The 27,997-nt window shown below is 37.9% G+C and overlaps 1 protein-coding gene across 2 annotated transcripts; it reads left to right on the top strand.

Annotated features, from left to right (window-relative positions):
* Nucleotides 1-21,186: 21,186 nt before the first annotated feature.
* Nucleotides 21,187-27,063, top strand: LOC109057753 (protein-glutamine gamma-glutamyltransferase K-like). 2 transcript variants are annotated; one of them, XM_042713645.1, is made up of 14 exons: nt 21,187-21,381; nt 21,672-22,204; nt 22,339-22,530; nt 22,649-22,900; nt 22,975-23,093; nt 23,720-23,827; nt 23,945-24,122; nt 24,669-24,807; nt 24,898-25,090; nt 25,181-25,334; nt 25,477-25,761; nt 25,921-26,081; nt 26,173-26,306; nt 26,522-27,063. In XM_042713645.1, exons 2-14 carry the CDS (start codon nt 21,673-21,675, stop codon nt 26,667-26,669), a joined length of 2,595 nt encoding a protein of 864 aa, XP_042569579.1. In that variant the 5' UTR covers nt 21,187-21,381; nt 21,672; the 3' UTR covers nt 26,670-27,063. The 2 variants fall into 2 exon arrangements, with proteins under 2 accessions (XP_042569579.1, XP_042569580.1); XM_042713646.1 differs by lacking the exon at nt 21,187-21,381 and having other exon boundaries at nt 21,573-22,204.
* The last annotated feature ends 934 nt before the right edge of the window (nt 27,064-27,997 follow it).

Genomic DNA, 27,997 nt, shown 5'->3' on the forward strand with positions numbered 1-27,997 from the left:
TTGTTGCTCCTCTATGCCCCGCCTTTCTGAAACGCGTCTATTTTTACAAAGCTCATTGGGTAACACTTTATAACATTCTGTTATTATATTTTATTATGGTTATTATGGTTTATTCATCATTTGTTCATGATTAACAATTGTTTATTGAGATAATTATACAAAATAATTTTGACATAAATATTTCAATGATTTATAAGTGATAAATAATGCATCAACTAATAACTAATAACCATCTACTAACGATCAGTTTGATTTATTTCATGATTTAAACTTTTTTTAAGATAACTTACAACACATTTGTAAATCGTTAGCATACGACTCATTAATCATTTATGAACATATAGTCATGTTTTGTAAATGATTTGTTCATCATTAACCAATAACTTATAAGTGACTTATAACTGAACGGGAAACGGAGCTGCTTGTGTGCGAGCAAATAGGTAACCTAATTCTGATACATGTGATGACTATATTAACAAAATTACATCAATTCAAACAAACAAACAAACAGGGAAGGGGGAGCAACAGACATATTATCAATAATTACCAATCCGAAAGAGAGAAAAAAAACATTATACTGTAATTCCTTTATATATTCCAAAATGTCAGAAGTAAAACATTGCCATGCATCAATGGTACTAGGTTTAGCCTTGTTAATTGGTGCTGTTGTACATTCACAGGTTACTATCTTAAAGGAGGCTATGAATCCAAAATGTTTTTGCACACATGTGCACAGTAAACCAGTTTTGTATTATTGTCTTCTTTGCAGCTGTAAAACCAGCAAACAGCATTCTCTTCTTTAATGAACTTGTACCGGAGTTAGAATCGTCATTGAGAAGATATAAACCTGGATTAAACGTGTAATCAATTTGTAGTAAAAAGGACAAAACAGAATTCACATGAGTCCATAGGTTGAAAACGATTGGACATTCCCAAAACATGTGGAGAAAAGTACCTGATGATACAGTGTTACAGATATGGCAGTTAAACAGAAGGTCGATTGCAGTTTCATTTTAAACCTTATGTAAGGAGTTATGTATGGATAACTTTGAAATGTATAGGACGATCAGCCAAGTTTTTAAACATTAAGATTAGATTAGATCACACCCTCTCCCAGCTGACGAATAAGTCAAAATCTGTTAATTCACGATTCCATATGTTTAATTACAGAGCCCCTAAAGGGTCATTGTGGTGGAAAAAAATCAGAGTGAGTGAAAAAAATTTGGGGTGGGAGGAAAAAATATATATATTTTTTTTTGGCGTTCTCTCGCAAAACTTTTGCGTTCCCTCGAGAAAATTTGCGTTCTCTCGCAAAACTTTTGCGTTCTCTCGCAAAGATATTTGCGTTCCCTCGCAAAACTTTTGCGTTCTCTCGCAAAATTATTTGCGTTCCCTCGCAAAATATTTGCGTTCTCTCGCAAAATTATTTGCGTTCCCTCGAGAAACTTTGCGTTCTCTCGCAAAATTATTTGCGTTCCCTCGCAAAATTATTTGCGTTCTCTCGCAAAATTATTTGCGTTCCCTCGCAAAACTTTTGCGTTCTCTCGCAAAACCAGCTGAGGTCGGACAAACACTTCCTGTTTACTTTATAGCTTGTAGTGGTTTATACAGCTCCATAAGTTCACAATGGAGCGGTTCATAGAGTTTTGTTTTGAACTTGGAGAAATAGTCAGTGCATGCTTATTACGGCACGGTTTTGGGACATACTAAAACGGCTTAATGTAAAACACTGTGTGAGAGCCGTGGGAATGGAGCGAGGGGTGAGTGCCGAAATTTGCACCCTGCCCATTATCACCGGTAACGGTATGGTCCCGCAAAGGAGTAACTGAAGGAGGGGTTAGGACAGTGTTGGGATTAGGCAATAGGTAGGACTTCAACGAGGGATCAGAATTTGGCAGGGGTGTTTTGGCACAACACTGTTTGGAGCACCTGCGCCATTCACCGGTAACGAGTCCCACGAGTAGGGCCCGCACTGGAGTGGGCCGGGGCTCACGATACGGCACAGACATAATACAGATTATTTAAATTGATTGTGTAACATTATATCTGTATTGGTGATTCTTTATTTTAATAATGAACAGGCCGCACTTGCAATGAATATATGCGCTGAGTAGTGCGATCAAATCGCTAAAACAAAATACTCCGTCACTTAGGCTACAGTAGGGCATAATGCGATTTTGAATTCAGTTTGAAGATTCAATAATATAAAAGATTATTAGAAATGTTATAAAGCGAACACTGTTACGTTCTCATTTCGCTCTGGAACCTATACGAGAATGCAATTTTCCCTTAATATCCAGAATATTGCATATGTGAAATTTATTTTATAAAGGCCTAACAGTTCAACAAAAAAGGCAATATTAAGTGTACATTTTAAATTTTAAAAGAAGCCTACATTTTAAACACAATATTGTCCATATTGTATTTTACAACAAAATAATAGTTCCAAATGAGCCCCGGCCCACTCCAGTGCGGCACATTTTTGTTCATTATGATTTTTTCTTCAAATGCATTGCGAATATGGAAACATTTGGATTTGTGATGAAAGAGAGCTGTACGTGAGCCCAGTTTTGCTTTACATTAGGTTTTGGCTTGTTTCTAGCTATTCTGGGCTTGTCTGCTTTCCTGTGCATAATAGGCTATATTCTATTAATAAACTGTTTACCATATTTTGGTTTTAGCCTATATAGCCTACTGTCTTTGTCCAGCTTCCCTTAAGGATCCTTTCTATATCCTGACAGTTTTAAATGGGGGAGAAACGTTGTATTATGGCTATTTGCTTTACTGATAGCTATTAATAAGGTTATTAATATTACAGTTTTTATTAGCATTAATAGTATTTATTAGGCCTTACCGAATTGGGCCTCCAATGTCACTGTTATAGTAGCTACATCCACATTAAGTGTTTTAGAATGTCCCAAAAACCATGTCTTAAACTATAGGCAAAGCTGACTGTAGCCTATTTGAACTTGAGTCCAAGTTTAAAATAAAACTCTTTCTTTCTGTGAGGGATAGCCTACGCTTAAAGTGCAGTTTACCAGGTTACATTCATATTCTGGGCTATTCTGCTTGTCTGTCTACTTTAATAATATGGTGTGTAATCCGTGTACTGAATTTAGTCATCCAGTGTGTAACAAACGTTATAGTCATGGGAAGAATGAGGTGGGAACCGGCGAACATTCAAACAAAACTTTAATAATAAAATATACCTAAAAGGCCGCGACAGCCCCTACTCGTGGATGACTATCACACACAAACAGAACCAAAACACAAAATAAAGTCCGAGCCTGGTCCTCTATCGTCCAACACTGTCATCAGTCCCTCCTTCAGTTCTCCTTCGCGGGGGACTCGTTACCGGTGAATGGCGCAGGTGCTCCACCGGCCTCGCTCCGTTCTCACGGCTCTCACACAGTGTTTTACATTAAGCGTTTTAGTATGTCCCAAAACCGTGCCGTAATAAGCATGCACTGACTATTTCTCCAAGTTCAAAACAAAACTCTATGAACCGCTCCATTGTAAACTTATGGAGCTGTATATACCACTAAAAGCTGTAAAGTAAACAGGAAGTGTTTGTCCGACCTCAGCTGGTTTTGCGAGAGAACGCAAAAGTTTTGCGAGGGAACTCAAATAATTTTGCGAGAGAACACAAATGTTTTGCGAGGGAACGCAAATAATTTTGCGAGAGAACGCAAAAGTTTTGCGAGGGAACGCAAATATCTTTGCGAGAGAACGCAAAAGTTTTGCGAGGGAACGCAAAAGTTTTGCGAGGGAACGCAAAAGTTTTGCAAGGGAACGCAAAAGTTTTGCAAGAGAACGCAAAAAAATAAAAAATATATTTTTTCCTCCCACCCCAAATTTTTTCACTCACTCTGATTTTTTTCCACCACAATGACCCTTTAGGGGCTCCGTAGTTTAATAGAAAGAGACTTTGCAGTGTGATCATTACATTTACTATATATTAAAGAAGCAGATGGCTAACCAGAGGATGGTGGGGTGTGGTGCGACACAGGATGAGAGGAAATGGGGGATGCCCAGGGAACTCCATAGGCCTTGAGAGCAGAATGTAACTGAAAAAAGATTAAATATGATGATGCTGGTAAACAAAACTTAGTTCTTAATTCTTGAAGCGAGCAGAGTCCTTGATTATCATATAAGTCACCGCAAGTGTTTATGCCCAATGTAGACCAGGAGGGCTGTACAAATGGCCAATTTCCACGTAAAAAATTAAAGGATATGCCAGAAGGGTGTGTTACAAAATTTAGAAAGATCCTCCCATCAGACGTTCCACACTTTTCCAGATACCAAATTTATGTTTATCATTTTTATTTCCTGTGCCAGCAAATATCTTGGCGCTTTTGTGGTTTAACCCTTTCAGCTTCAATTACTCTCCATGAAGCTTTAGATTGAGGATCGACCCCAGTTTGAAGAGCCTTAAGTTGGAATGACCAATAATATTATTCAAAATTTGGTACAGCCAATCCTCCTGAAAGTATAGGACGCTGCAATGTGACAAGTTTAATCCTGGGTCATTTACCATTACAGATAAACTGGGAAAGTATGGAATTGATCTCCTTAAAGTAACCTGGGGGGTGGAGGGTGGGGGGGGATGAAACCGAAGTAACAAAATCATTTTGACGGTGGAGATCTCGTCTTAGAGAGACTTTAAGATTATTCCATCTTTGAATATCACTCTTGATCTTGACTAACATTTTATTGAAATTGTTTCTGGCAATTTTATGAATTGCAGGACTGCCCACATACAGTTCCACTCTAGCCTGTCAAAGGCTTTTTCTGCGTCAAGTGCTCGGAAGAGAGTCTACAAAATCAAGTACATGAAACAGTCGATGCATATTATTGGACGCCTGACGTACCTTAATAAAACCGGTTTGGTCCTCTTTGATTAAGCTATGAATTACATTCTCCATGCGAGAGGCAAAAGTTTTAGCATAAACTTTTAGATTGCATGGGATGAGTATGATGACTATCCATTATGACATCTAGGCATTGTGTAGCATTGTGTAGCCTACACAATAATATTCTTTTACATCGTAATCCTTTAATTTTTAATATTTGGCATGTTTGTGTGCAGCTGTGAGTGTACGTGCACTATGGACCCGCCTATACTAACGCGCTATTTAAATAACAAAAAAACTACTGTGCCATTGACTTTAGACTTTAGACCAGGTTTGAGTTGGTCTATGGCACAGTCTATTTTTAGTTCCTCAAAATAGCAATGTGCCAGCATGCCCCTGAGCACACAAATGGGTGCAAATGCATTTGCTATTTAAAGAGCAGGTCATATGGTATTTTAAAGTGTCCCAATATTGTATTGGAGTCCCCTACATCAGGTTTAAATGCATCTAAGGTCAGAAAACATTGTAATTTATTATTATTTATTATTATTTGCCAATGATTAGGAAATTATTCGTTCCCAGAAAGTTCGGAGCAAGCCCCTCCCTTCCTCAAGCCTACTCTGCTCTGATTGGTCAGCTGGCCAAACCTGTTGTGATTGGCACAGAGAGGAGTCATTGAGCCAGTTAGCCAGCGCTACCATTGACAAAGCACCTTTACATAAAACAATAATATAGTCAATCTGTTCTTATAATAACATAAAATACAAAAACAATTATGCAAGCGAATCGTGCCCACAGCTAAAGTTTAGCTGCTAAACTGTGAACACTAGGTGGATACGTTAACCGAGTGCTAACGTGACTACCTGATGAAACAATACAGTTTGTAAACCAAAATATGTCTACTGTAATGTTTGAAGAACGACAGACAAAAGACGCTTGGTCTTCACTTTTAATCAGAACGCAGAACAGTTGTATCCCAGGAGCACCAGCCGAAATCACTCATCTCTCCCGCATTAACCCTGTAACTGCCAGTGCAGCACAATAAACAGCAGTTTCACAATTATTATAAAGTCTGTGTGCTACACTACATTCTTTATTGTGAATTTTTAGAACTACTTCAGTAAGACAGTAATATCGTGCTTTACCTGGAAACCTAAAGCTGCACTAGGTATACATCACATATTGGCACAAAAAAAAAAAATATTTTGAGCACTCAATTGAAAATGTACACCTAACGTATCAATCGTACTACTTACAGGTCGTGGTTCAGAGAGCTTGTTAGTCCAAATTAAGAAGATTAGAAGCCAACGAAGAAAAAAGCCCAGATTAGAGAAGCAGTTCTTGATAAAATGACAAGCACACAAAAAAAAGGCTCGAATTGTATTTCTGTGGTATCCTTGAACACCGCGTCTTCTCAACATGATGTAAACGCACTAATAGCAAAAGTGTTTGTGGGCAGATCAGACTCTGTTCGTATTTCGCGGGCAGGCGGGGGATTATGCAAATGTGTTACCCAGTGACGTACACCGGTAACAGGCAAAAGAGTCGAAAATATAACGACTCGTTACGGCGATTCAGAACCGACTCTCTCTTTTTTAGAGACAATATCTTTATTTATCATGCACTTTTTTGATTAACAACTTTGCAGATTGTTTTCATTTAAGGATAGCTACGTTATAAACTGCAAAAGAGAGATTTTTCAAAAACCCATATGACCTGCTCTTTAAACAACGTGGTGCAGGATGGGAAAATGAGAACTGCGTCGGGCTGAAACTAGAAAAAACACTTGACAAAAATGACAAAAAACAAGCGCTACTCTGCACTGCTCAAGACTCGCATTTGAATCGTCATTGGCAAATTCTTTAAATATGAAAACATACTTACAGGCTGTGAGTCAGAAGCACCAGACTGTCCTTGCAAAGTTGGAATTGCCCCACTTTATAGAAACAGCATTTGTGCACAGCCTTCCCAGGATCAAGAAACACTCATGCGCTGCACATATTTGAATATTTGTGTTGAACTGTTCTGGATCAGTGTTGTAAATGCAACTTAACCTCTGATTTCTAGTTGTGTTCTCTGTTGAATGGCCAAGCAAAATAGTTTCACTTTCACAATGAAACACACAGCATCTCCGCAACATGGCGGCAGCAGCATCAATACTACAGCGCGAATCAAAGTTACGCCTTCTTTCTTTGTGTGAAAATTTGGCAGTGTTAAGCAAATCTTCCCACACAGTGATGTAGACATGTGGGGGCATATTTGAACAAGGTGTTTTAGAAGGGCGTGGACTAGTCTTAACCTTTATAAAGAATATCTCTTTGGGTTTGGGACTTTAGTCTTTGCAACTTTAGGGATCTTATCTATGCACAAACAGCTTGTAACATTCCAAAGAGAAAGAAAAACTTGAAATTGCACCATATGACCCCTTTAAAAGTGCTGGCTAATGCTAAATGTAAATTCAGTAAGATGATGTTCGACTTCGCCAGTCGGAGATCACTAAAAATAACATTAAAGAGGTGTGTGAACTTGCAAGTACGATGTCAGACACTGTAATATGCTCTGGTCCCCTCCCTGCTTACCGTGGCAATGAGATACATATCAGACTATCGTCACTCAATGGCTGGATATCTAAGTAGTGCCCGCAGAATAACATAGGTTTTATAGATAATTGGACGAGTTTTTGGGGCAGACCTGATCTGTTGAAAAGAGATGGTCTTCATCCCTCCTGGGGTGGTCCCGCTCTTCTCTCTAGAAATATGGCACATAGTCTTAGAGTTTGCACTTGACTAACTGGGACCCAGGTCAGGAAGCAGACAGACTGGCTAAACCGACCGTCTGCTAGCCGCCTCACGCCACAGAAATCAGTTAATTCTTAGCACATAGAGACTTTTTCACCTAGATATTATACTACAGAGACTGTGTCTGTTCCCCGAACTAGAAAATACAAAAAACCTCCAAACCAATGTAAGAGTAACAATTTAATTGATGTTCAACAAATATAAAATAGATGTAATACAGACAAACAAATGATAAAGCTTGGCTTATTGAATATCAGGTTCCTTTCTACGAAAGCACATTTTGTAAATCATATGATCACTGATCATAACCTGGATGTGCTATGTTTGACAGAAACCTGGCTAAAACATGATGATTACATTATTTTAAATGAGTCTACCCCCAAAATTACTTTTATAAACGTGAGCTACGTCCAAAAGGTAAAGGGGGAGGTGTTGTTACAATTTATAACAATAATTTTAGTATTTCTCAGAGGCCGGACTTCAAGTATAACTAGTTCGAAGCAATGGTGCTTCATATAACATTATCCAGAGAAACAAGTGTTAATGATAAATCCCCTGTGATGTTTGTACTGGCTACTGTATACAGGCCACTAGGGCACCATACAGACTTTATTAAAGAATTTGTTGATTTCTATCCAAGTTAGTGCTGGCTGCAGATAAAGTTTTAATTGTTGGTGATTTTAATATCCATATTGATAATAAAAAAAGATGCATTGGGATCAGCATTCAGATACAGATACAACTCTATTGGGGTTAGACAGCATGTCTCAGGACCTACTCATTGTCGAAATCATACTCTAGATTTAATACTAACACATGGAATTGATGTTGATGGTGTTGTAATTATGCAGCCAAGCGATGATATCCCGGCTCATTATCTAGTCTTGTGCAAACTTCATATGACTAAAACTATAAATTCTAATCCTTGTTACAAGTATGGTAGGACCATTACTTCTACCACAAAAGACTGCTTTGTAAGTAATCTTCCTGATTTATCTCAATTCCTCAGGAAATGATAATTGTATGACTTCCTGTTTGTTGCTGTCGTGTGCCTCTAGTCTGAGCTCCGTCACGTTATTTCTCTATCGTCTATTTTTTATTGTTGAAATCTATTTTATACACCATCATTTTCGTTTCTATAACGTGTTGAATATAATCATCTATCGTATTCCGACAACAAAAACAATCAGAGGCGCCTTGTTATCAGTAGTTTTTTTTTGGAATTCCCGAGTCCGCTAGTAGCTTATAGCCCATTAGCATCACCAGCGGTGGTTGTCACTAAACCCGCGGTGCATCGCTAAACTCTATTCACACACATTACAATTGCTTTACCTCACTGTTACTTGCTTTAATGGCGGATGTTTGTCTACCTTTGATTGCAGGTGACGACACGTTCGAGCTGCATTCGGTGCAGCTCGAGCTGGAGGCCGAGGAGAAGCAGATTCGGGTCCTGGAGCAGAGACAGGCCCAGCTGAGAGAGCAGAGAGCTGCACTGGAAACCTCCCGGGCTGACGCTCACAAGTCCAGGGTAAGTTTGCAGTGTGATAACTAAACAGTCCCACGACCCTCCAACCCCGTGTGTTTCTCTGCACAGGCCTGGTGCACCCAGGACGCGATACTGCCCAGATGTCCTTCAACGCCGAGCGCCGGGACACCACGGACCCTGGGTGCATCCGCAGCGGAGGACGCGAGCCAGGCCCCGGGCGAACGACTTCTCCCCCTCCGGTCTTCGAGATATCCACAACGGAACGCTTTCTCCTCCCCTCCGCTAGACGGAACGCGACGACGCTGTGATCGTCGGAGACTCCCATCGTCCGACACGTCAGTGCTACGTTAGCCGAAGGTAAAGTGCACACTCAATGTTTCCCTGGTGCTCGTGTTTCTCGATGTTTTGCGCGAAGATACCTTCGATCCTGAAGGCCGAACGAGAGACCCAGAGCGGTTAACGACACACCACGCAGCGGCAGACAGAGACTCTGAAGAGGGAGCTTCAGGAGCATGATCGAGTACCGGTTCGCAGCATGACGCCCGCAGGCAATGATCATCGTGTCAGGAAAACTGCCCACGTATCGACGAGGACACGAAAGGTTCAGTAGACTTTTGCTCTAAATGAATGGTTATGTCATTGGGGTAAAGAACAGAAAACTGCTCTTTGTTAATAAATTGGACTCTTTGCTGGGAGCGAACCTAGGCTTTTTTCGCCGCTGATGGCCTGCACCCCGCAGAGGGTCGGAGAGGAACGTGCTCTCGGACAACCATCTCCAGGACTATACGCTCCATTTGATAAGTAAGCCAATGCTCAATTAACTGCTATAATGGCTTCCTTGTGTTCTACCCGCTTAAATGTTAGAAGATAACTGCGCTGTCCAAATCTATTAAGGGGGGTGGGGGACCTGTGTCTGTTCCCCCGAATAGTGAGGTCAAAATGGATAAATTTAATGTAGGATCTAGAAAAAATCTTATGTGATATTAAACCTGAAAAACGTTTAAAAATAAATGAACAAAAACAATTTTTAAAGTTTGGGCTCATAAACATTAGATCACTCACACCCAAAGCAGGTATTGTAAATGAATGATCACAGATAATAGTTTTGATGTACTCTGCTTGACTGAAACCTGGCTAAAACCAAATGATTATATTGGTCTAAATGAGTCTACTCCATCAAACTACTGTTATAAACATGAGCCCCGTCAGACTGGTCGTGGGGGAGGTGTTGCAACAATATATAGTGATATTCTCAGTGTTACCCAGAAAAACAGGATACAGGTTTAAATCATTTGAAATACTTATGCTTAATGTTACACTGTCAGATATGCATTAATGGAATCCCCATTTGACCGAATCAAATGAATGAATAAATGACTCGATGACCTCATCATTAAGACATTTACCCCCGACCTCCCGGCAGTTTTGTTTTTTATTAGAGGTCATTTGATTAACGAATAATTTCAGTTATTTTCATAGTAAGAATAAAAGATGTGGAGAAATAAATTTACTTAAAGTTCTGTTTCACGCCAACGAACAATTACAATTTCTGTCATAATTTACTCTTACAGGGATCCAAAAGAGTATATGTACTAAAGTTTTATCAAACAAAATGGTATTCTTTCTGAACCTACTTTTTGTAATTTCTGTTTGATGCTTTACACAACAATGACATTGAATGATCTTTTGGGAGTAATTTCTCAAAATTTGATGTGTGATTATTTCAGTTAATTAATCACCACATCATGTAATTAATTAGATTAAAAAAATTAAATTGCTTACCAGCCCTAATTTAAACTTAACATTTATGCACAATCCATCTATGAATTTTGTGGCTAGTGGATTCATTTGATTTTTAATAGCCAGCATGTCTTTTCATTTGATTGAATTTATTGATTAAATAAGAACTTGACATAAAAGGACACAGATATGACAATAACTTTTATAATACTAACAAGACAACATCTCTGGCTTTTTTTTTCTTTTCCTTTTTTTTTTTTTACTTTTTTGCTCAGCGTTATTTCAGGGTTTTGATCTCTCAACTGAGAGAACACATCCTGTTTATTATATTATAATGAATATTTAATATTACATTTAAACTCTGACTATAGCCTAGACATGTTGCATATTAATTGTACGATTTATGAACCTCAAAACATATGTTTGTGTATCTTGTGTTACTCCATAATGATCTATTTGATGGCATTTGTAGTGTACAGTAGGTATAGGGCCCAAAACATAACCTCAAGCCTAGGTGCCCCCACCCCCCTAAGTCATGCCCTGCACATGGGCATAAATACAATCATAAAGTCAAAACTTTATTGGCATAATTTTCAGGCTTATTTACAAAATATATGGCAGGCTAGCAAATACTAACATAATTATACAAAATGTTAACTAGGTAACGCAATACACAAATTGAAAGGGGAATTTTTTTTTTTTTTAATAAAAATATAGCCCTAATAAGTTAATGTAATAATAATAAAAATAATATTCAAATATTAAATTAAATGTTTAATGTTAATAAAGTAAATAAAATATCTATTTTTAATAATCCCAGATTTCTATGGTCATGCAGGTTTGTTTACGCATTAAACTCATGACCACGAGAAAAATATGTCGTTGCATCTAGATTTCATGTAGAGGAAACGACATCCGTCATGTCGACAAAATGATCTCGTGGCCACGACATAATATCACATTCCCAAGAGTTAATATGTCATTCCCTCAAATTAATATCTCGTGGCCACGACATATTATAACGATCCCACGAGTTATGTCGTGGCCACGACAAAACTAAGTGAACCGACCATGTCTCCTTAGGGGCACCGTACCCTCCTACATAATCTGTTTTCCTTTTTCTCCTTGTAGCTGGAAATCCATGCACAGACAATTTGCAGGCTATCATTTTTTTAAATAATTCCAGCTCGAGAACTCTGGTTTGACGCACGCGGACTCTCGCGTTATTTCCTTATCACTTCTCACGTGTGTTGTGAAATGTAGTTTAGAGCCCAGAGTTGTCGGCGATTCTTCCTATTGTAAAGTCATGCAATGTGAAACCCCCTGTCGCCGACCCATCGTGCAATGTGAACACAGCAGCAACTGAATGCTACCCCAGATAGTCAGACAGTGTGAAAACAATGGTGATCTGACTAGTTTGAATGCCTGGTCTAATGCCGAGTTCACAATGCACGATTTTCAAACTCGTCGGATCACCGATGTTTTCACACTAGGCAAGGCAAGGCAAGGCAAGGCAAGACAAGTTTATTTATAAAGCACATTTCGTACACAATGGTAATTCAAAGTGCTTTACATAAAAGAAAGTAAAATGATCATGAAGAAAAATAACAAAAATAATACAAGCAATTTTAAAACTGCAATCAGTTCGGACATCGTAAAGTACTCATTCAATAAATGCACAGCTAAACAGATTAGTTTTGAGTCTAGATTTAAATGTGACTAATGTTTTAGCACATCTGATCTCTTCTGGAAGCTGATTCCAACTGCGGGCGGCATAGTAACTAAAGGTGGACTCCCCTTGTTTTGTGGGAACCCTTGGTATTTCTAACTGACTCGATCCCAATGATCTGAGTGGTCTGTTAGGTTTATATTCAGTGAGCATATCTGCAATATATTTTGGTCCTAGGTCATTGAGTGATTTATAAATGAGTAAAAGTACTTTAAAATCAAACCTTAATGTAACTGGAAGCCAGTGTAAGGACCTGAGGACTGGTGTGATATGCTCAGATTTTCTTGTTCTAGTCAGAATCCAGGCAGCAGCATTCTGGATGAGCTGCAGCTGTCTAATGGTCTTTTTGCGAAGGCCAGTGAGGAGACCATTACAATAGTCCACCCTGCTGGTGATAAAGGCATGAACAAGTTTCTCCAAGTCTTGACTGGAAACAAAACATCTAATTTTTGCAATGTTTTTTAGATGATAGTATGCTTATTTAGTTACTGCTTTGACATGACTACTGAAACTAAGGTCTGTCTCCAGAATCACACCAAGATTTCTGACTTGATTTTTAGTTGTTTGTCTCTTAGAGTCAAGGTATGCATTCACCTTGAAAACTTCATGTTTGTTTCCAAATGCAATAACTTCAGTTTTTTCCTTGTAATGAGCTGCATAATGAGCCATTCAGTCAGCTGTGTCACTGAGAGGGATGAGTTACAAGAAAGAATGTGAGGACAAAATAAATGTATATCATTTTATGTTTGTAGTTTATTTAGAATATATTTAATTATCCCACAACATAATTTAATATTCACTTGTGAGTGCAGTTAAACAGGTTATTAGGAACAATCAAAGCTGACTTTCAAGCTGATTTTTTTGCATCATTACTCCAGTCACACAATCCTTCAGAAATCCTTTTAACAATCTTATTTTCTACAAAAAAAAAAAAAAAAAAAAAAAACATTTATTGTTATTATTATCATTATTATTATTATTATTATTAATGTTGAAAAGAGCTGAGAATATTTTTTTCAGGTTTTTTAGGGTGGATAAATTGAAAGAACAGCATTGTTTCTTATATTTGTTACAGTTACATTTATTGTTACATTTATATTATTTACATCAAGCTTTTGAATGGTATAGTAGTGTATATTGTTATTGAAACTTCATAATATTTCACTTGATTATACATTTAGTCAGGAATTATAGTTTGGAAAAAGTATTTGGAAAAAGTCTAACTAGTAAAATGTTTACACGTTATGTGAAAACTGTTGCAAGTATATAAATAAATAAAAAGAGACTTACTCATGTTTATGATCTCTGCTGAATAAAGTGCTTCATTCTTTTTTTCTGAGGAAATCCAAATCTCAAATCCTCAACCACATCACATCTTTTTGGGGTGAATTATGTCTTATTCCTCTCATCGCGAAGCAAACAGTAAAATGAAAAAAACTTGAAGAACAATCTCGCTGCGTTGTCTTCTGTTGTGTGGGCGTATTCAAGCCGCGCGCTTCAGTGAAACATTTGAATCTCAATAGCGTGTTCAGCGCGGGGGCGTGGTCGCATTAGAAGATAATGAAGGGAGACGTGAAAAACGGACATCGCGTTGTTTTCATATGGATTACTTTATCACAGAATATTGTTTTTGCAGCACTTGTTTAGTTTAAAAGAAGACATGTCAGGCTTTCTATAGATATCTCTCTCATGTCTCTGTGTTGAGTATTCACGGAGTTACAGTTCATTTTAATGACGCGTTTGTAACTGAAGATCAGCGCAGACAAAGGCTGCAGACAGCACTCCTTGTTTGTTTTCTTTATTTTATAAGTGCACAAAGTTTTGTTGTTATTATGTCTGTTTACAAAAAAAGTAGACCCTTTACAGATTCGATTGATGTATTGCTCTTATCTGTACGATCAAAACTGAAAGTGTAATTTAAGTTCTTTTCGGGGTTATCAGGAGAAAATACCCCAAAACGCGTATACGCGTTAATCGACTTCAGAGGGTTAACTGTCATTTTGCATTATTGACACACTGTTTTCCTAATTAATGTTGTTCAGTTGCTTTGACACAATCTGTTTTGTTTAAAGCACTATATAAATAAAGGTGACTTGACTTGACTTTTGAATCTCTCCATCTGATGGACTGCTTGTACTTGCATTTCTTTGTACTAATTGAAAAAAAAGAAGAAAAAAAAAAAAGACCAGTCGCAATACAGTGGTGTCAAACTCAATTCCTTGAGGGCCGCAGCTCTGCACAACCAGCTCCAACTCACACCTGCTTGAAAGTTTCTAGTAATCCTGAAGATTTGTTTGTTAAAATGATATTATATGTTAGATTATCAAATGTTTACTCACCAGGGTAGCAAGTTATTCTGGTCTTCTGGCAATTAGCAGCACAAAAAGCCTGTCAGGTTTTGCCATTAGATGTCAAAGCTAGTGCACATCTTTAAACTCATATAGCAAAAATAATGTTAAAGTAACCTTAACCACTTTAAGCTTGTTTCATTTTATGAACTAAATCATTAATTTTCAAATGTAGTTAAAAAAAGAAAGTTGGATAAAAGAAAAAAAAATATTAATAGGAATTTAAAATGAAAAAAAAAAAAATACACTAACAAATAACATGTTTAAGTGTCACTGCTACATACTATTAACCACATTGTAAACGGAGACCCACCCCCAGCACTCAACCTAAACTGGTCTGGGTATGCATATCTCAGCCAAAATCAGACCAGTCCTTAAAGTCCTTAATTGGGCAGATTGTGGCTAATTGTGCCATGTCTCCGCACATCCATAGCCTAGCCAAATTTGGCAACCATTACTGGGCCAGAGCTGTTTAGCTTATGGGGCTGTCATGTGAATGAACTAAATGAGCAAAATGACTCGAAAAAAGATTAGTTCATTTTGCTGAACGAGACTCAAAGGTCCGAGTTGGTAAAATGATCCGAACTTAAGCTGTTTCCATTACACTTCAAACTGCGCAAATTGCAAATACACCCAATGGAAACATGTAAATTTAGTAAAAAAAAAAAAAAAACATCACAAAAAAATGTATGTTTGCATGAGGTGGTTTTTCAGGCTATTTGAGAAAGGAATATTTCACAAAACTTCAATGGACAAAGTTTGGTCGCATTTACAGGTCACATGGCGCATGTAAAAGTCACATGATCATTCTTTAAAGGGGTCATTATATGCTTTTTCACTTTTTGAATTTTAGTCAGTGTGTAGTGTGTATGTTGGGGCATAAAAAAATCTACAAACTTAAACAAATCTCAAAGTCCACTCCAAAGGGAGTTACTTCGTTGATAGGCTTGTTTGGACTACTGCATTGTTTTCCAGGGTTTTGTGATGTCACAAAACGATCCATTAGAATATGATTAGAATAATTCCTGCCTATGTAAATTCGAACGGTTGGAGGGTGGGGAGTGGTGAAGTTGTGGTTTAGAATGCTTGGTTGAGTGCATCAGACAAGTCAATGACGAAGAAGTGCTGCTGCAGAGTTAGTGCATCAAAGAAAAGGAAGAAGAAGAAGATCTGCTGTAGCATCGAGTTTTCGCCATGTCTGTGATCTCTCGCGATCTTGGCAAGAAGTCACGATTTATTTCCACAACATGATGCATGATGGGATACACTAAGCCTTGAATACCGCTCTATTTTGTCATTAATCACTTACCCCCATGTCGTTCCAAACCTGTAAAAGCTTCATTAGTCTTTGGAACACAATTTAAGATTTTTTGGATAAAAAACCGGTAGGCTTGAGACTGTCCCATAGACTGCCAAGTAACACTGTCAAGGTCCAGGAAAGTATGAAAAGCATTGTCAGAATAGTCCATCTGCCATCAGTGATTCAACCATAATGTTATAAAGTGTTGAGAATACTTTTTGTACACACACACACAAAAAAAATAACGACTTTATTCAACAATTCCTCTCCTCTGTGTCTCTCCAAATCAGCGTAGCACCATTTTGGCAATTCTGAGCAATACGCAGGCAGCGTATGTTATTCTGTATAAACATCAAAATCAAAATGTTCATGATGGAATATTAAGGAGCTGCCGCACTTCAGCAAAATATGAATGGAACATCATGCTTCAGGAAGGTCTGTCCACTGCGGATAGCAGCAACAGCAGTGAGGCCGCAGTGGAAGAAGTCCTGAAGAAGAACTAAGAAATGATGAAAGAAAAACAAAGTATGAAAGAAAAGTAGGAGAGTGATGGCAAACATTATAACTTCAGAGACTCTATAGATGGTTAAGATGTCTATACATTTTATTTATATCTCTCATATCTCTCAATGGCGCCGCACAAGGCTGCTTCAGTGCTTGGCTTTCCAATGTTTGTACTGTTGTTGTTGTTTTTTTTCCTTTTTTTTGTTTATCAAACATGATCAGTTTCACCAGGGATGAACTGTTGAAAATTTGGCAGAACACACCACAAAATCTTTTAGTGGATTTAAATTATTCGGACGTTTATTCGGACTGCTGCTCTGTGTTTCACGGAAACCTGGCTGAATGACGCCATTCCAGACAGCGCACTGCATCTGCCCCGCTTTCAGCTGTTTAGAGCAGATCGCGACGCAGAATCAACAGGGAAATCACGCAGCGATGGGACATGTTTTTACATCAACGAAAGGTGGTGTACAGATGTAACAGCTTTAAAAAAGATGTGCTGTTCAGATCTAGAAACACTCTTCATTAACTGCAAGCCGTTCTTTCGCCGCTGGAGTTTCACTCGTTCATTCTTGTGAGTGTTTACATCCCTCCGCAAGTGCACATGAGCCTTGCTTTACAGAAACTCGCTGATCAGATCACAGAGACAGAACAACAACACCCGGATTCTGCTTTAATCATTCTTGGGGACTTAAATAAAGCCAATCTCTCCTGTGAACTGCCAAAATACAGATAGCATGTTGCATGTCCCACCAGAGACAGTAACATACTAGATCACTGTTACACCACAATAAAGAATGCATAACCCTCCACCAGCACTGGTGCCCCTCAGGGATGTGTTCTCTCCCCACTGCTCTTCTCCCTCTACACCAACGACTGCACCTCTAAAGACCCCTCTGTCAAGCTCCTGAAGTTTGCAGACGACACTACAGTCATCGTTCTCATCCAGGATGGTGACAAGTCTGCTTACAGACAAGAGGTTGAGCAGCTGGCTGTCTGTTGCAGTTTTAACAACCTGGAGCTGAACACGCTAAAAAAGTGGAGATGATAGTGGACCTCAGGGAGAAACCCCCCTGCACTCCCCCCACTCACCATCATAGACAGCACTGTGGCTGCAGTGGAGTCATTCAGATTCCTGGGAACCACCATTTCTCAGGACCTGAAGTCCGACAATCACATTGACTCCATCGTTAAAAAGGCCTAACAAAGGTTGTACTTCCTTCACCAGCTGAGGAAGTTTAACCTGCCACAGGAGCTGCTGAAACAGTTCTACTCAGCCGTCATTGAGTCTGTCCTGTGTACTTCAATAACTGTCTGGTTTGGTTCAGCTACAAAATCAGACATCAGAAAATTACAGAGAATGGTTTGGACTGCCGAGAGGATTATTGGTGTTCCCCTGCCCACCCTTCAAGAACTGTATACATCCAGAATGAGGAAAAGGGCTCAGAAAAGCACTCTGAATCCCTCACGTCCAAGTTACCCCCTTTTTGAACTTTTGCTTTCTGGCCGGCGCTTCAGAGCCGCAAATACCAGGACAGTCAGGCACAAGAACAGTTTCTTCCCCCAGGCAATCTACCTCATGAACAGTTAGATGTTCCCCACTTATGCAATAAAAAATGTGCAATATCCTTATATTTATTTGTTACCCCTCCATCCTAGTACATCCCTACATCTCACTCTATTTTATTCCATTATCATCTATAGCACAAGTGTTCATACAGTTTATTTATTTTACGATTTATTTTGCAATATTTGTCTTTTTTTTTCTGTGTGTTGTTGTTGCAAAGGTTTGAGTGATTTATTGCAACAATGTAAAATGTAATGTTTGCAACGAATAGTACTTTACCAGATTGAATTACAGTTCATGTGATCAATCAGCTGAAATTTCTCAGCCAAATAAAGAATTTTTATTTTTTTGCTCTGGTGCGGAGCTGTCAATTAAAAATGTAAAAGCAGGTTTTTATGCAGTATTGTCATGAGTACAGGTAAAGCAGGACAGTGTTTTGTCACTGGTGTTGTTTTTTATAATATACAAAACCTGTGTTATGTATATTATAAAAAAACAGAGAAGCATCCAGAGCAACAAAACCCTTCCAAATACTCTAGTAGAACTTATGGCAGAGAGGAGGTTTTAAAAAAAAATTACACACATCATACACAGCAGATAAACACTGAAAATAAATAACAGATTTGGTGGCCAGACGTGTGTACACTGTATGTACACTGCACTAAAGAAGCCAGAAATTGAAAGATAGAAACTTTAAGTACTTAATTCCACACAACAGTTAAGAGATTTGAGTCTCTTGAGAAGTGTTTCAGAATGACAGCAGATCATAACATGAAAAGTCTACTAGTTTCTGGGATGTAGCGAAGTAAAAAAGAGAGGAGAAAATGCCCCAACCTTTACAAATACATGTTTTTCTTTTCCAAGACAAATCCAGTGACCATCAGCACTGTCCTGTGTGGTTCCTGCTGTCTTGGATTTTTCTGTATTGATGGACTTGGTCTGCAGCATGTCAGATTAATAACGGGTAAGACTGACTAGAGCATTATAATAGTTGTCTGTAATACATAATACAGATTATTTTGGAGATTATAAAATGCCTTACAGTAGACAGCCATATCAGAGCAACCCTATTTTTCAAAAGTACAGTGCTGAAAGTTCACTGAGCACTTCTTGAGAGTTTTGCATCTCCGGCATTTTGGTTTCCACCCAACATCTTCATCAACTGTGCCACACCACCCAATATTGCATTGATTTCACTGACTGAACTAAATTATTAAGGTGTGATAAACAAAATGGAATGGGAGATGAACTATGTGTTACAATGTAATTGTGGTTGTTATAATGTTTTTCAGTGTTATTTCAAGGCTGACCACACTGAGTCTGGCATTTATTCCCATTCAAAATGGCACATGAACTTGAATAACTTGACTTTTCTTAATTTTCTCTTGAAGTTTGAGTGGCCAAGATAATTGTCAGGAAAAAATTAACTAAAATTATTTCACACAAAGACATTTTAAGTAAATCCATTTGGACATGGATTGATTTAGAATTGGATTAAAGGATGGATGGAATGAGATATGGATGGATGGATGGACGGTCGGACTGAATGAATGAATACTGAATGAATGAATATTGTCCTTTTCGTTGTTTTCTGTCAAGTTTGAACAGAATTGCTAGACACACTATAGTTTGTTATATCAATTTGCTAAAGCCTTTGTAGAGCCAATATTCTTTTAATAATGTGTTGAATTGTAGAGTTATGGATGTATTTGGGTCATTTTTATTTAATTGGTCATATTAAAGGCTTTTTCTACTTATTTTCTCATACGCCTTCTGGGTGGAGGATAAGGTTCAGGTTGGGGATGGTGAACAATTTTATTGTCTCAGAAAAAAAAAAAAAAAAAAAAAAAAAAAAAAAAAAATAATGATATACTGTACTTGACAATGGCTTTTATAATATAGTTGATAAATCCAAAGGCATCTCTTGACATCTCTTCCTTCATCACTGCAGGGGCCACTGTTTTTATTCACAGGGCCTGAAGCAACATTTTATCTTCTGTCAGGGAAAAGGAAAAAGGTAAAGAATAAAACATGACAATTAAACAGAATTTTTTCATAAATTGTCTTGCATGAGAATTTTCATACTCATTTTCTCTGTTTTCCAATTTTATGAGTCATTCTATTTAATAACTGACTAACAGTCATACATCAAAAAGTCATCCTTTTCTGACAATCATGAGAATAAATGTAAGAGTAATGGACTCTTAACTATACTGCAATTTAATTGAATATAATAATGCACTATTACTGTATGTATCAGAGCTAATTTTGCCTTAACATTTCTTATCTAATCTCTTTGTTGAACAGAGATTAATTCCTTCAAGTGTATGTAATATATATATATATATATATATATATATATATATATATATTATATATATATATATATATATATTTTTTTTTTTTTTTTCTGCACAATTCATTGTGCTGCTCACTGCTCTCTTAATATAACAAGATTAACAAATGGTCATTAAGAAATATATAGACATACTTTGCTTATAGAATGTTTCTGATCTTAATCTCTGAGAGAATGTTAATATATACAGCAATAAGTATAATTCAACATACAAATTAAGAATATATATATATATATATATATATATATATATATATATATATATATATATATATATATATATATATATATATATATTCAAGTTTTATTACTGTTGTAAATATCTTGGCGTATCCAGCATAGACAGTATCACACTGATTTTAATGGGTTCTGTTCTCTGGTATAGATGTTAGTCTAAAATGACTTTGAAGGTTAAGAACAATTCCACTAAGATGTAAACTTGTCCCATTAATTCTCTAAAAGAGACCATTAAAATGAATAAGACTCAAAATCCTTTAATATCTAAAAGATGACAATTATTCACACTTCCTGTATGAGCTGTGGATGGGGTGGAGATGGAGATGTAGTATAAATATCCTGTCTGCTGTAGAGACAAACAACAGAACGAGTGACAAGCTGGTTAAAGCAGGACTAACTGTTCACTTGCAGCACGTCAAGTTTTCGGTTCAGTTTCTCTTGAACAGACAAGGACAAAATCCATGTAAGTAATCATCTCAGACATTGGTTTTAAACTTTATTAAATTATTAATTGCTATTAGAGAGCTGACATCTAGAATTCATAGGCTGTTCTGTGGATCAAGAGTTGGTTAAAAATGATTGTATAGTTTACATAGTAAAAAATTTTGGCCTGATAATTTTGGGAACAGCCTTAAAAATAAACTGGAGATCTGATTTCTAAGAACAAAGATACCTTATTTATGAATTATTAACCATCTACTGACCAATTACAGATCACACTCATGTTTCTCATTTCTTTCTTTTTTTGCCCAGCATGCCTTTTGTATACAACCCATACAAAAACCTCTGCACCGTTGGCCGTTTCCCAGCCATTAGACTGCAGGAAGACGGCTACAGAACAGCAGCATGCTACAGACCGGTTCACACCAACCCTTGCGTTAACTCATGCACTATCCCTTATCCTTACCCATATGTTAACGCTTGCATTGACTCATGCACTATCCCTTATGCGTACCCACACGTTAACCCTTGCACTACTCCATGTGCTACTCCATATGCTACTCCATATGCTACTCAATATGCAACTCAGTATGCTACTCCATATGCTACTCAGTATGCAACTCAGTATGCAACTCAGTATGCAACTCAGTATGCTACTCCATATGCTACTCCATATGCTACTCTACATGGTACTCCATATGCTTCTCCATATGCTACTCCTTGTGCTACTTCATACGTTAATCCTTGCAGTTTTGACACTCATTACCATGATTATGAGAAAAGGGAAGTCGTCGTCAAGAAATATGCGGATGACTGCACAAGCACGCAAGTCTGTGGAGTAGAGAGTAAGAGTCTTCGCGTTTTCTTTATCTTTGTCCTGCAGTGTATGATGGGAAATGTGTTATTCTCACTCATAATAGCTCAATTAATTATTTGTTTGATAACTTATTACCTGTTTTCTGCTTTTCTGTCTTCTCAGATGCTGTTCTCCGGGTGAGTAAAGTCGACCTTCTCAAATGCAGGACTGGACTGAATCGTCAGGAGCATCACACACATCGTTTCCTTGATGATCATCTCATCGTCCGGAGAGGACAGTGTTTCAACATGTGGGTTGATCTGTGCCGTCCTTTCAATCCCAGTTGTGACAAGCTTCACCTGGAGCTCAAACTAGGTTAGTTTCGATATGGCTCATGACAATAGAGGATATACTGTATCTACATATGTAGAGGAGGAACATGTGAGGAGCTGAACCAGCATTTCTACCATCACTGAAATCTCTTGTTTAACAGGTCATATCCCATCCATCCGGGACGGCACTTATGTGATCGTTCCAATTGTGGAAGAATTCAAGAGAGACTGCTGGGGGGCAAAGATCATTGAACGAAGCCAAAACCGAATCCAACTGTGTGTGCACTCTGTTCCGACTGCTTGCGTTGGACGATACCAACTCAGTGTCGTGACACACTGTCAAGGAGGCAGATTCACTTTACCTTATGCTCCTGAAAATGACATTTACATGCTGTTCAACCCCTGGTGTAAAGGTATGTATTTGATTATACTTTAACATAAACATGAACCTGAATATATATTTAAAGTCCAATGTTTTCATTATCAGATGACTGTGTGTACCTGAGTGATGAGGCGGAGAGAGCTGAGTATGTGCTGAATGACATGGGCAGAATCTACTATGGAACTAAGCAGCAGATTGGCTGCAAAACATGGAACTTTGGTCAAGTAAGAGCCAAACTCTCACTAATATATTACAAAAGTGTCTACAGTTAACTCGTGTGTATGTTAGAGAGATGCTGTGAATCCACTGACTTCAGTGGGAGTTGTGCGTCACAAAGAAAATGTTAGAAATGACAAAATTGTTATTTTTCTAGTAAGTGTTCTTATAAGCAGGTGCGCATGTGCGACCAAAATAAAAAATGTGCTGCGTAATTAAGTTCAGACCTATATACAATATAATAGTATTATCACACTTAATTTTTTGTTTATTGTTTTATTAAAAAATAAATAAATAAATAAATAAATAAAGTTCAGTATTATCACTATTATTAGTTTCATTTTTTTTATAGGTTTTATTTAATGGGTCACACTATGTGCATTGTAAGGACCAAACCAAATCTCAAGGTGCTCTTATGAGAACCAGGCTGAAAAACTTATGTTCACCCCTGCCTATAAGTAACAAAGGTGCAAATTAAATATGGTGGAACCTATTGGGGTAGCTGCTGGAAATTTTTTTCACATCCCATTTCTAATCCCATCTGAGATATAATTCTACAGAATTTTTATGCACAATACAACATGACAGATTTTTCACAGTCTATAATTTCTTTACTCTTCTGTCTGATTCTTAGTATGAGAAGGGAATCTTGTCTGCGTGTATGTTTGTGTTGGAGAAGAGCTGTACACCTTGCTCAGGTTGGGGAAGCCCCATCAACATTTCCAGAGTGGTTTCTGACATGGTGATTCTTCATTTCCTTCTTATAAACACCCTGATTTCATTTGGAAAGCCTACCACAATGGTCAGACTCTTTTTAATGCAGTATTTCTATAATATTTTCAGTTGTCTCCCTTAACAGGTTATTGCTAACAAAAACTATGGTGTGCTGGTGGGTAACTGGTCACACTACTATGGAGATGGAATTGCTCCTACATCCTGGTGCAGCAGCAGTGCCATCCTGAAACAGTACTACAAATGTGGAGGAATATCAGTCAGATATGGACAGAGCTTGGCCTTCGCTGGAGTCACCAACACATGTAAGAGTTCCTACAGTAGGGTGACCAAACGTGCCATTTTCCAGGAGACCTCCTGGTCAGGATTTCCATATTGCCTAAAATATCCAGGTTTTGGCTTTGGTTTCCTGTTTTCATACTTAATGAAGGTAATGATCGTTTGATCAATAACATGCAGACATTGTACATAATCGACCAATCATGGTGTGTGAGAAGGTGGGATCTGCAGAGAACAGTCAAAGCGATGCAAATACGTGCACATATTAGTGTTCGACTTGAAGTAGCACTGAGCATACCGATTGGTGTAAGACATCAAAGTACCGTTAGAGCAATTCAAAAGCGCAAGAAGCCGTCTGCTCTCTCTGTAATTTGTCATACAACAATTGGTCTGTGCAGCGCAAACAAAGCCAAAACGTGGATATTATAGGCAATATAGAAATCCTGGCCAGGACATGTCCTGGGAAAATGGCACGTTTGGTCACCCTATCCTACAGAGTGGACAAGAAGAAAAAGTTTTGAGAAAGTGATTGTAGATGTAATTAACTTATATTCTTCTTCTCTTTCTTGTAGTGTTGAGGTGTTTGGGTATTCCTGCTCGTCCAGTTTCAAACTTCTGTTCTGCTCATGACACTGATGTTTATTTGACAACTGATGTCTACTTGGATGAGGAATTTCAGCTGATCGATCACATGAACCGTGATCCAATCTGGTAAGTATCATTACCATTTATAATGTCACCAAGAGTTCCTCTGAATTTCCATGAAGTGTTTCTAGTTCTTTCTTCTTCTCTTCCATGTAGGAACTACCATGTGTGGAATGAGGCCTGGATGAGTCGGTCAGATCTACCATCTGGTTTCGGAGGTTGGCAGGTGATTGATTCCACTCCTCAGCTGACCGGCCAGGGCTTCTTTCGCTGCGGCCCCACATCTGTTGCTGCGATCCGCAGCGGGCAGGTCTTCCTGAAGCATGATGTGCCCTTCCTTTTCGCTGAAGTGCGTTATCTCCTTTAAATTACCATTGCATACAATTTACATACAGAAATTATAATGACATATGATTCATGATTCCTGTTGTGGCTCTAGGTGAACAATGATAAGGTTTACTGGCAGAGGAGATGTGATGGGACCTTTGGTGTTGTCCATATTGAGAAAGATGTAGTAGGTCACTGCATCAGTACCAAGGCTATCGGCTCAGATCAACGTGTAGACATCACACACCTCTACAAACACCCATTTGGTAAAACCCACATGCATTTTTCTTAAAACATCTGCTTTAGCTCTCAACACTTTGAACCATGGTGCTTATGGAAATTATGAAGTTTGGTGTCTCTCCTGCAATTCAGCCATATGGGCATATTATTCTATCTTTTATTGATCAGGTTCTTCTGAGAAGAGCACTGCTTTGGAAATGGCCCTTCGTCATGGCTTGAGAAGATGCACATACCCACTGCCCTGTGCTGAGGATGTTGTCTGTGAAGTCAGCCTGAAAGAGGATGGCCTATGTGTGGGCAAGGACGCCGTGGTTTACATCAATCTAAAAAACAAATGCAGCTCACCTCGTAGCGTCACCCTCTACAGCCAGGCTGCAGCCACATACTACACCGGAGTCAGGAAGACCTTCCTGAAGAGAGACCAGAGATGCATCGAGCTCAAGGCCTCTGAATGTGAGAAATCATAAAGATTTAAATGATAAAGCTGAATGTGAGAAATGATAAAGAGTTGCAATAGCGACCACCCAGTTGGCATAATGCAGCTTATGGGTAAAGAGACTTGTAATGAAAACAGGAGTATTCATTCAGTGTTTGTCATTTTTTCCATAATAGGCAGACCTCTGGAATGGTCCCTGAGTTATGACGAGTATAAGGAACACCTGGTGGATCACACCTCACTGATGCTCAACCTCTTTGGACACGTGGCTCAGACGAAGCAGGTTCTGGCCACCCAGTACAACTTCAGACTGCGCACACCAGATCTTGTTATCGCTGTGAGTTTAAAGTCAGAGCTTAACTGTTTAATCTTTCGATTGGTTGAAATTATTTAGTGCTAAATTGTGCCTGTTATCTGGTTCTTCTCAGCCTGTATCTGATGCTGTCTTGGGTCAAGAAGTGCCAGTCAAAATCACTTTCCAGAATCCACTGCCTTGTGTCCTGAAGAACTCTGTATTCCGCTTCGTGGGACTTGGGCAGCATGCCAGAGTTGTCAACTATGGGTAAAATTAATTTAATTGCTCAATAAAATAATGAAATATTTTTGCATCATTCTATTTAATTTTCAATTAATTATGTAAATGATGATTGCTGAACATAATGGTAAACTCAATATCTGTTGCTAAACAGTTGTGTTATTATTTAATAAAAAAAAAAAAAAAAAAAATAAAAATAAAATATATATAGTAGTATAAAATCATCTTTCTTTCTTTCACAGTGACATTGCAGGGCATTCCACAGTGTGCCTGACAGAGAAGTTTATTCCCATTTGTCACGGCCCACAGAAACTTCTGGCATCATTCGACTGTCCTCAGCTCACTCAGGTGCATGGATTCTCCAACATTGTTGTCAAACAGCACTGTTAAACCAATCAAATAACCGAAACAGAAGAAACGTCATGGCTCCATTGAATAGAAAGTGCTCACACTGAATTGTTTTGCAGTGTTAGATAACAGCTGTTAGTTTCTCTTAACTTACAAGTTGTAAACCTTAAACTTCTCAAAATTCATTTAATCATGATGTAGGACAATTGCACTAATGCTTTATGCAAGACAATGTTGTCTTTTCATTTTTCAGATTTTTTAGTAGTCTTTTAGAAATTGACATTTATGAGTTTGAAAGCTTATAAATGTAATTCTGAATAGTCATTAACCAGTTTTTCCTCATTTGAAAACTCAAGTAATTGTATCATGGCGTTGGTTACTCTGTCCTGTGTAGCTTCAGCTTCAAATAATAAAAAAAAATTAAATAAAAAATCCAGCATACTAAACTGTTTCTGTTTGTGTTATTGAGAGAGATCTATTAAAATGAGGCTTTATTCCTCTTGTCATTTAAAATTAGTAATACGTTCTTGTCTTATATACTTTCCATAACATAGAATTTTATATACACATTTATCCAAACTTTTGCAGACTGCTTGTTTCTAAAACCTCAGAACATTAATATAGACCAGTGGTCGCCAACCTGTCGAACGCGATCTTTATTACTTTATTTTTTATTAATTTTTTTTTTTTTACTAATTTGATTTGTTATTTTGGGGAACTACTGGGACAGTGATAAAGAAAAATACACCATGCCTTAGTCTGTAAACAGGTCATTTTAAAAGAGACCAGAGATGCTAAAGATGAAAAACTTTAGCAGGCACTGTTTACTATTGGCGAAATATAGCAAAAAACCTTAAATACTGAATTTGGGGTGAGGGATTATATGGATGCAATAGCATGTAATACATGGGAGATATGGGGGACGTGTCCTCCCCACTTTTAATAAAACGTAAATTCAAAGAGAAAAGATATTCTATGTATGACCTGGCATTTTATTCATATCCAAAACGGTGAGATTACAGAGTGCTAAATACTCTCATGCAGTTTACATTTCAATCACACTAGAAGCCAGAGGGCGCTCTCGAGCAGAAAGTTCAAAACGAATGCATAGAAGCAATAGCTGTCCCAGTGCCTTGTGATTGGCGAACAGCTTATACTGAGTTCACACTGCACGATTTTAGCCAGATTTTTCACTCGCTGACAGCTTTTGATAAATCGTCGACAAGTGAGGAAGTGTTGAGGACTAAGTGTTGTGACAGTCTAACGCAGTACACATAGCAAGATTTTTTTTTTATCAATTTAATATAAAGAAAACAAGTAGGCCTAATAGAATGTACGAGTGTAGATGGAAAAAAAAATTAAGAAACGAT

The sequence above is a fragment of the Cyprinus carpio genome, chromosome A23 (assembly GCF_018340385.1).
Source record: "Cyprinus carpio isolate SPL01 chromosome A23, ASM1834038v1, whole genome shotgun sequence".
In the NCBI taxonomy this organism is placed as follows: Eukaryota; Metazoa; Chordata; class Actinopteri; order Cypriniformes; family Cyprinidae; genus Cyprinus; species Cyprinus carpio.

What these genes read in the sequence shown, in the direction of transcription:
- LOC109057753 (XM_042713645.1), top strand. Translation starts at nt 21,673, where the DNA reads ATGCCTTTTGTATACAACCCATACAAAAACCTCTGCACCGTTGGCCGT. An exon ending in GCAAGTCTGTGGAGTAGAGA is followed by an intron (nt 22,205 to 22,338) that starts GTAAGAGTCTTC and finishes CTGTCTTCTCAG; the next exon opens with ATGCTGTTCTCCGGGTGAGT. An exon ending in ATGAACCGTGATCCAATCTG is followed by an intron (nt 24,808 to 24,897) that starts GTAAGTATCATT and finishes TCTTCCATGTAG; the next exon opens with GAACTACCATGTGTGGAATG.